The sequence below is a fragment of the Alligator sinensis genome, unplaced genomic scaffold (genome assembly GCF_000455745.1).
Source record: "Alligator sinensis unplaced genomic scaffold, ASM45574v1 scaffold1354_1, whole genome shotgun sequence".
Lineage (NCBI taxonomy): Eukaryota > Metazoa > Chordata > Crocodylia > Alligatoridae > Alligator > Alligator sinensis.
Window position 1 is genome coordinate 799,276 of NW_005842344.1, and position 8,629 is coordinate 807,904.

At 66.4% G+C, this 8,629-nt stretch overlaps 2 protein-coding genes across 3 annotated transcripts in view; both read right to left on the minus strand.

The window, feature by feature from the left end:
• IFI30 (IFI30, lysosomal thiol reductase) overlaps positions 1 to 1,759 on the minus strand; it is a 4,836-nt gene extending 3,077 nt beyond the window's left edge. Inside the window, exon 1 of the mRNA XM_006028887.2 lies at positions 1,520 to 1,759. Within this exon, the coding sequence (XP_006028949.1) occupies positions 1,520 to 1,759 (240 nt within the window). The remainder of the gene's footprint in view (positions 1 to 1,519) is intronic.
• Positions 1,760 to 1,833: 74 nt separating this feature from the next.
• On the minus strand, positions 1,834 to 8,629 carry PIK3R2 (phosphoinositide-3-kinase regulatory subunit 2). 2 transcript variants are annotated; one of them, XM_025210309.1, is made up of 16 exons: positions 8,289 to 8,419; positions 7,198 to 7,539; positions 6,948 to 7,040; positions 6,522 to 6,584; positions 5,829 to 5,960; positions 5,483 to 5,684; positions 5,313 to 5,398; positions 4,927 to 5,032; positions 4,636 to 4,734; positions 4,282 to 4,462; positions 3,916 to 4,041; positions 3,518 to 3,660; positions 3,173 to 3,349; positions 2,924 to 2,995; positions 2,439 to 2,609; positions 1,834 to 2,064 (listed from the first exon to the last, which is right to left on the minus strand). In XM_025210309.1, the coding sequence occupies exons 3-16, from the start codon at positions 7,018 to 7,020 to the stop codon at positions 1,872 to 1,874; spliced, it is 1,824 nt and encodes a 607-aa protein (XP_025066094.1). In that variant the 5' UTR covers positions 7,021 to 7,040; positions 7,198 to 7,539; positions 8,289 to 8,419; the 3' UTR covers positions 1,834 to 1,871. The 2 variants fall into 2 exon arrangements, with proteins under 2 accessions (XP_025066094.1, XP_006028910.1); XM_006028848.3 differs by lacking the exon at positions 7,198 to 7,539 and having other exon boundaries at positions 8,289 to 8,629.

Genomic DNA, 8,629 nt, shown 5'->3' on the forward strand with positions numbered 1-8,629 from the left:
TCACGGCGCCCCCGGGAGCAGAGACTGGCAGGGCCCGACCCCAGCCCCAGCCCCAGCCGCCCTGGGCTCCAGCTCCCAGACCCCGGGCCTCAGCCCCAGCAGCTTCTTCTGCCCCCCCCCGCAGCAGCAGGACAGCCCCCAAGCCACCCAAGCCCCTGGCTGGAGCTGCGGCCCCGGCCCGGCGGAGCCAAGGGCAGATCACAACTAGCTTATTCCTAAGGGGCCCTGCCCAGGGCTTCGCAGGGACAGAGCAGCCCCCGCTCCCTGGGCTGGCCCAGCTCTCTCACAGGGAGGGCAGCACTGCAGAGCCAGGGCTGCGCTGCTGCAGTCCGGCCCTGCCTGAGAGCAGCCCACAACAGCGAGGGGGAAGGCGGCCGGGGGGGTTGGGAAAGCAGGCACAGCCAACGTACGGGGCAGGGGGAAATCACTTCATGGAGCCCAGACAGCCCCCTGCTCCCCGGGCGCAGCATGGCCACAGCTCTCTGGGCTGCAGCTGCACAGGGCCCAAGCAGCTCTGAACTAGAAAGCAGGGCGCACATGCAGCCCTGAGCACAACCACAAGTGCCCAGGGACACAGCCTGACTCCTCAATTTACATCTGCACTGTCTGCCAGTCTTGTGTGCAGCCCAGCCCAGCCCAGCCGCTGGCTTCTTTACTTCCCATTCCATCCAGGAAGAGCACACACCGACTGCTGAAACTTCCTCAGCCTGACGAAGGGTTTTTGAACCCGAAAACTTGCTTAATAATTGTTTCCCAACTATTTAAATGGGCCTAATAAAAGATATCAGATTCACCCAAAGAACCTTGTCTGCCAGGGACACAGGCGGAAGGGCTGCATGAGCGCAGGGCCCAGCCTGTCACCGCACCACCCGGGGGACGCACAAGCTGGGGCTGAGGTTGCACAGGAGTGAGAAAAAGTGTGTGCAAATGCACACATGAAAACCACCTGCCCCTGCCACTGCTAGGGCCCCAGGACGCTGCCCAGGCAGCAATACTGGCCATGCAACCAAGCGAGCCCAGGCATGCAGCAGCAGCAACCTCGAGGATGAGCGCAGGCAGCCAGGACAAGCCCACAACAGTGAAACCACGTGCATCCCTGGCTTGCCATCTAACGCACCTGAGCCAAGGGACACAGGCGATTGCATGCTCCAGTTGCAAGGCTCCTTCCCCTTCCCTCCAACACAGCTCATCCCCGGACGCGCTACAGCAGCAGCAAAGCGCAAGCACCTGGCTCCTCGCGCAGGGAACGCAGCTGGAGGCCACGGGACACAGGCAGAGCAATGAGCACCTTCTAGACCTTGCACCCAGGAGCCGGGGGTTGCAGAGCTCCAAAGTCCCCATCTACTGCAGACGGGCGGGTGGCACTGGGCTCCAGGGGGGAGCAAGAGGGGCATCCCAGCACAGGGAACACAGCGCTGCCCAGCCCAGCGCCCCTTCCCCTGCCGGGTCTCACCAGGGCAAGAGCACAAGGCCCGGGCCCCAGAGCCACCCCAGCAGTACTGGCAAGTGCTTTGCATACGTAGTGTGAGGTCCAGCAGGTCCGCTGCTGCGTGCCAATCCCAGAGGCGCCAGCCAAGCCCGTGCCCAGCGCGTCCAGCTCCAGCTGCCTCCTGCTGCAGTTCCCACAGGACCCGGCCGTAGCCAGGCTCACCTTGCCACAGTCCAGGCGTTTGTACGTGGTAACCAGGGCGATCCTGTTGGCCGTGCCAGCTCTGACAGGTGATGGGATTCCCCAAGCTGACAGCCCATCCGCCCACATGCAGCGGGGGGCAGCCACTGACCAGAAGGGGCGCTGGAAAGGGGTCACGGAGCATGACAGGGCGTCTGTCCAAGGCATGAAAGTCCAGGGCCAGGAGGGCCGTAGTGGGTACTCATCTGGCTGGCGGGGGAGCAAGGACAGGGTGGGCCAGGGTGACGTTCAGGGAGTCATTGTGCTGCACCAGCGACGTGTGCTTGTAGTGCAGGACCAGGTCCTTGAGCGAGGCGTAGAGGTTGTAGGGCTCCGCGAAGCCGAAGCCGGTCGCCGTCTTGTAGATCACGCAGTGCTTGGTGTCCCCATCCACCCTGTCGGGAAACCAGCACCGTCACCACGGCTGCCTCTCCACGGGGGCCATGACCCAGTATGGATGTGCCCACCCCTGCCCTGCATACCAGATGCACACCTGGCACCCCCATTACTCCCAGGGTGGCTCAAGGATGCGCCAGCTGCCTCCAACAGAAGCCCAGGGAGGGGGGTGCTAGCACCCACCTGGGCTGCCCTCTCCAGTGAGAGGCCGCTGGGCGCAGAGGCAAGAAGGGCTGCCCAGCCGGGGCCGAGACACTGCCAGCAACACCCCCAGCCTCACCCCCATGTGCCCCCCACTGCCACAGGGCCGCAGGCCTGCAAGGGGGTGTGTGGGGAGGGAGCATTTGCATATATATGTATGTGCAGTACTCACACCACAGAGCAGGCGTAGCAGCCCTTCTGGCTGCTCTCGCGGATGAGGAAGGTGCCATCACGCTTGCCGCACAGCATCTCCTCCGCCTGCACCCGGTTGATCTTGCCCACGTACCACGTCCGCTCCTCGTGGTGCGGCAGCTCCTCCTCGTCATCCATCATGGAGTACAGGCTGCAGGCCGAGCCGGCAAGACCCATCAGGCAAGACCCACCCGGGCCTCACCCCAGCACATGCCGCTGTGGGCTCTGCAGCTGCTGCCTGCACTGGGAGCGTGACCACCCCTGCCTCACCCTCAGCCCCAGGACCTCGGGCACAGAGAGGACTTGCCCACCCCCTAGGGCAGAGCTGGGAATGCTGGGCACAACTGCACTGCAACCCCAACCCAGGACTGGTGACTGGGAGCCCTGCACAGCTCCTGTGACACCCAGGCGATGCCCACACACCCCTGCCCACCCCAGCACACAGCGGAAGCAGGGGACACTCACTCCTCGGTCTCGTTCTTGATGCCCAGCCACTCGTTGATCTTCTTCTGCCGGGCCCCCTTCTGCGTCAGCCACCTGGGGAAGGAGAAGGGCGCCTGAGCCACGTGCTGGCAGGGTGGCTGTGGCTCCATGGCCTGGCATCCTGCCCACGCTGCCCAGCAGAGGGCAGCACCGGTCGGCAGGCCTGGGGTGGGGTCCCCAGCCCAGTGGGAGCCCCGGGCACAGGAGCAGGGGACCAGCTGGGACACCTACACCAGGTACTGGTCACGAAGCTTGCGCAGCTGCAGGAGATCGGGCTTGAGGCTGTTCATGCGCTTGTCGATCTCGCGGTTCTCCACCGCCTGCTTCTTCAGGTCCTGCTCCAGCTTCATCTTGCTGTCGTGGATCTCCGTGATGCGCGACTTCAGCTTCTCCGAGTTCATCAGGATGCTGCGAGCAGGGGGCAAGGTGAGGGGGTGGGCAGGCCGGGGGTCCCTGCGCCCACGCGCTGGAGACGACAGCCATACCCACATGCTCCAGGGAGGGCAGGCACGTCGTGGGCCGTCCCTGCTCCCTGCCGGGCCACCCCGTGGCATGGCGGCAGCGCCGGGCACTCACCGCTGCACCTCCTTCTCGTTGCCCTCGCGCCGAAAGCGCTCTATGTACTCCTTGCTGCATTTCTCCTGCGTCTGGCACTGCTCCTCAAAGATCTTGATGGTCTCGTTGAAGGCCTCGATCGCCGTCCGCTTCATCTGCAGCTCCTGGGGGCAGCGAGGGCAGCATGGCTCCTCCCAGCAGCCATGTCCTGCCCCATAACACCCACCCAGGCAAACCCTATAGTGCCTCCACAGCCCCTCCAGGCCTCAGCCACGTCCTCTCAGCTCGAAGCCCCCATCACAGCACCAGACCTCTGCCAGTAGTGGGCACCTGCCAGGGCTGGGAGGGTGCCTCACTGCCCGCGCTGCAAGCCACGCTGCGCGAGACGGGGCCTCAGGGGCCGGGCAGCGCGGTGGTACCTGCGAGGTGCGCGTGTACTCCTCATACAGCAGGTCATACTCGCGGCTCTTATCCTGGTACTGCTGGTGATAGACCTTCAGCTGCTCCCCAACTGCCTCCACGCTGTCCTCCTTCACCAGTTGGTCCTGCCGCCAAACAGGCCCAGACAGATGTCAGAGCCTGGCATGGCCACCGACCCTCAGCCACAACCCACATCCTGACCAGGCCAGGGAGGCTGAAGACAGCCCATCCCTCCCATCGCCTGTTGCTCGTGCTCCCCAGGCCCGGAGGAGCTCAGCCAGGCCCGCCGTGACCCCAGCCACTGCAGTGCCACCCCAAGCCAGCCCTGGAAACATGCGGTGCCCCAACCCTGGCCCCCGCCACACCTGCTGGTACTTGGAGATGGGGTAGAGCAGTCTGGTGTCCAGCTTGGCGTTGTACTGCGCCAGCGACTCATGCCGGTAATGAGTGATGAGCTCCACCACCGAGCCAAAGGTGAGAGGCTCAGAGAAGCCGTACCTCCCCTCCCGGTGGAAGATCTTGATCAGTTTGTTGTTGCCGCCTTTCCTGGTGAGCACAGGGAGTAGGCATGACACAGCCCCGAGGGGTCCCAGCCCCAGGCCACCCCCACCAGCCCTCCCTGTGCAGGGCAGCAGAGGACAGAGGGGCCTGGAGCAGCTGGTGGCCCCCACAGCAGATGCTCCTGGGGCATCCCGTCCCCCCATGCCAGCTGCACATACCTAAGCGTGAGTGTGTACTCGCCCTGGATCTTGCTGGAGGCGTCGCGGACCAGGAAGGTGCCATCTGGCATGTCCCGCAGCTTCTCGTTCACCTCCTCCCTGCACAGATGGAGCAGGTGACGTCTGCCCGGGGCTGCACCCAGGCTCTCCCACACTGCACCGCAGGGCACACACGTGTGCACGTGCACATGTGTGCTGAGGGACCCAGGACAGGCCTGAGGGAGGCCAGCCCCTCCCAGCTGCTGGTTCAGAGCGTGGCACAGCCCTCCACCCCTACCTGGCACCCATTACCTGGAGATGTCGCCCCAGTACCACTCGGCCTCCTGCAGGGTTGCACTGCTGCCGTTGGCCAGGCCAGCCACACCAGGCTTTGGCTTCGGCGGCTTCGGAGGCAGGGCTGTGACGGGGGCAGCTATCAGGCCCAGTAATCCCGCACCCGCCCATCTGGGAAGCAGCCTTGCCCCAAGGGGCATCCACCCATGGTAACACCCCGGAAAGGCCCTTACTCCCACTCCTGGCCTCAGACCCAGGGGCAGGCATGCTCGAGCCACACCAGCAGGATGCCATGTGAGACGGGCCAGGGATCTGGCCCACTTACACCACGGCCTTCCCCCAGCCTGTGGCCGCCCCTGCAGCTCGAGTGCCAGGAGGAAGCACAAATGGCACGATTCTGGTACCTGGGGGCAGCTGCTCTGGCTCCAACTCCGTCGCCTGCAGAAGCCTCTCCAGGAACACGGCAGAGAAGTCAGGGCTCAGCTCTGAGCTGCAGGGAGAGAAGCAGGGTTGGCGCCTTCTCTGCATGCAGGCGCCCTCCCACGGGCCCAGCAGCTGGCAGCCCGCCACGTACCTGGCACCGGGCAGCCGGAGCAGCAGCGGGCCAAAAAGCTCACCCAGGACCCGGGGATGGAGGCCGTTGCTGTCGGCCTGCTGGGACACCTTTGCCAGGTGCCGGAGCAGGAACTGCAGGGTGAGCATGTTCTGCAGCGGGACCGTGGGAGGCTCCAGCACCAGCAGCAGCTGCTTCCGGCAGGTCTCGAGCTGGGGCACCTCTGTAGAAGGGCAAGACATGCTGGCAGGGCAGGGGCAGGGCCAGGGCTGCTAGAGGCATCTCCAGGGCTGGATATGTGGGCTGTGCCCAGCTCAATGCTTCCGTGCCTGCCAGGCCCCTGCCCCCCAGCTGGGACAGCCCTCACCTTGCAGCACACGGAGGATGTCACCATGCACGCATGCCGGCACCACGGGGGTGGGCAAGTCCTGCAGGTAGCTCCGCAGCGCCTCGCCCAGGCTGCGCACATCCAGCAGCTCCAGGTCGCCCAGCATCCCATCTGCAGAGAGCGTGGATGCCTTAGGCAGGCTCAAGCGTGGCCCCCGGCAACCCTGGCAGGGCCCCGAGCACGCAACCCTGAGCGCGGCTGCCCCGAGCTCTCCCCCCGCAGCACTGGCCCCCACACGGGTGCAGCTCACAGCAGCGAACAATGATGCCTTCTGGGACTCCTGCCCTGCCCGCTCCCTCTGCCCCCAGCCCGCCTGGGACCCCCAGCCCAGCTCCATCACGATGCCAAGCAGCTCAGCAGGAGTGTGGGCACTGGGCACTGCAGGGGCAGGGAGCTGGGAGGAGAAGAATGGAGCTGGCACAGAAGCCACGTGTCACTCCCCCCAGCGCCATCCTCCTTTGGCACGAAGCAGCCCCCTCGTCCCCCTCGAGGATGACCCTTGCGGGTACCCCAATGGGACAGGGCAGGTGGGCAGGTCCCTGGGGAGATAGTGGCCAGGAGCTTGGCACCAGGATGGGCAGGGCTCAGCCAGGCCTGGACCCTGCTGCTGCTGCCCCAACCTCACCCATCTGAACAGGCCCGAGCGCCTCCTGGCTGTGGTCTGGCTCTTACCAGTTTTCAGTGCTTGTCGCGGCTCCGAACCAGACGTCCGGTACAGCATCTCGCTGTCCAAACCTGGGGGAGCAAGCATGGGATGGTGGCATGAGCACGGGAAGGACCCAGCTGCCCGCCCCGGTGCTCCCATGGGGGCTGTGCACCCGATGTGGCAGCCTGGGAACGAGGCCCCGTGCACTGCCCCAGCCGGACGATGGCTGCAGCAACCCGGGCGCTAGCACTGGCCTGACCGGCTGGGCCCCAGGGCCATAGCGGCCGGCCAAGCCAGAACAAGACCAACAGGCCGTGGGGATGACACCGCAGCGCCCCCCCACGCTGCCTGTCACTCCTTGGCGTGGGGTGCAGCAGCAAAGGGGTCAAGGGTGACCGGCCTGGGGCAGCCACGCTGTTAACCCTTTGCTTCCTGAGGACCAGCCCCCTCACCTTTCTTCTCAATGGCTTCCACAAGCCTGGCCAGCAACGGGGGCGCGATGTCAGGCGGGGAGAACTGCTCCATCAGCTCCGGGAGGAGAGGGACTGGGGGGACAATGGGAGGAGGGTTAACCCTGGCCCTGCTGCATGGCCACTCACTGAGGCGCTGGTCACTGACTGGGTGCAGCCCACGCGGGCACCTCTGCCCTGGCCAGAGCTCAGTGGAGCCCAGGCCCAGCTGGTGCCCAGGCTGCGTCCGCACCTGCACGGCGGATGGTGCTGCGTGCTGTAGGGCATGTTCTGGGCCCCGGCTAACAGACCGTCCACCCTGCCCAGCCCGTGAGCATGGCTGCAAAGCAATGCGCTGGTGCTGGAAGGGTTAACGCCGGCTCGGCTGTGGGGGGGCGCTGGGGGGCTAGCCCGGGCTCGCACACGAACAGCCGCATCAACAAATTTCTGCCTGCAGCTGGCTGAGGATCAGAGGGACGCACGCTGGAACAGCGCCCGTGCCTGGCAGCATCCGAAGCAGGCGCCGAGCCTGGTCCCGTGGGGGTCTGTGGCCCCCTTAACCAAGGCACAGTCCCTCCAAAGGGTGAACGCAGCCCTGCAGAAAGCAGAGCAGAGCTGGGAGCTGCCTTGGGGCTGCTCTGCCGAGACCGGGGCCCAGGGCGGGAAGCGCTGGGCTGGGACATGTCAGCCGCTGGGCCCTGGAGGAGCGGGAACCGGCAGCTCCCAGCCTGACCCCACGGCAGGGCCCAGGAGGAAGCAAACAGCGTGGCTGCCCCACGTGACCCGGCCTGGAATGTGCTGCTTCAGCAGCCGCCGGGCCTGGCTTCCATCAGGCAGCCGGCACTGCAGCCAGGCAGCTCCCAGCTCAGCCTCCGGCCCGGGGACGGGCGCGGGGCTGGTGTGCTGCAGCAGCAGGTCAGGCAGCCGGGGCAGGAGGGGCAGAGCCAGGCTGCGCCCCACTGCCCACGGCACCCACCCGCAGAGGAGCTGTGGGCACGTGGATCTGCCGGCCACGCTGCGCCTCCCGCAGCATCCCAGGCACCAGGGCCGGCGGGCGAGGGAGCAGCCTCGAGTTCCTTGTTCGAGGGCAGCTGCAAGCGACAGCGCCCAGCCCCAGCCTGCCCCACCCTGGGCCGGGGAAAACACCACTGCTGCCGTGGCCCCTTCCCTCCCCAGCCCCAGATAAGGCCTCGGCAGCGACACGTCAGCAGGCAGGGTGCAGAGAGCACGAGCGCCCTCGGCCTCACAGCACCGGCAGGACTGGATCCCAGGCGTCCTGGCTCCCAGCCTGCTGCTCCGACCCCACTCCACCACAGCCCCTGCGCCGCCCGCAGCCCCGCGCACCTGGCTCCAGCGGCTCTGGCAGGCGGGACGTGCCGGCCCCTGGCGTCGCTGGCAGAGGCCTCTGCACCCGGGGCCTGTGGGAGGGCAGGGAGATCTTGACGGGCCCCACGTACTCCACGTAGGTGCCGGGGAAGTCGCCCTTCTGCTTGGTGCGCTCGTTCACCCCCAGGATCCACCCGATCTGCTTGGGCAGCTGCTCGTCCCCGTCCTTGAAGCCCAGGGCCTGCAGGGCCCCTCTGCTCACGACCAGGACGTCTCCGGGCAGCAGGTCGATGTCCTCCTCGCGCTCCTTGCGGTAGGGGTAGAGGGCGCGGTACTGGAACCCGTCGGCGCTGCCCATC

Bases quoted from the DNA above. Each gene is read 5' to 3' on its own strand.
- PIK3R2 (XM_006028848.3), bottom strand. From the start codon at position 8,628: ATGGGCAGCGCCGACGGGTTCCAGTACCGCGCCCTCTACCCCTACCGC. The intron at 5,399-5,482 runs GTACGTGGCGGG...CTCTCCCTGCAG, and splicing joins CTCCGGCTGCCCGGTGCCAG to CTCAGAGCTGAGCCCTGACT. The intron at 2,065-2,438 runs GTGAGTACTGCA...GTTTCCCGACAG, and splicing joins TGCTACGCCTGCTCTGTGGT to GGTGGATGGGGACACCAAGC.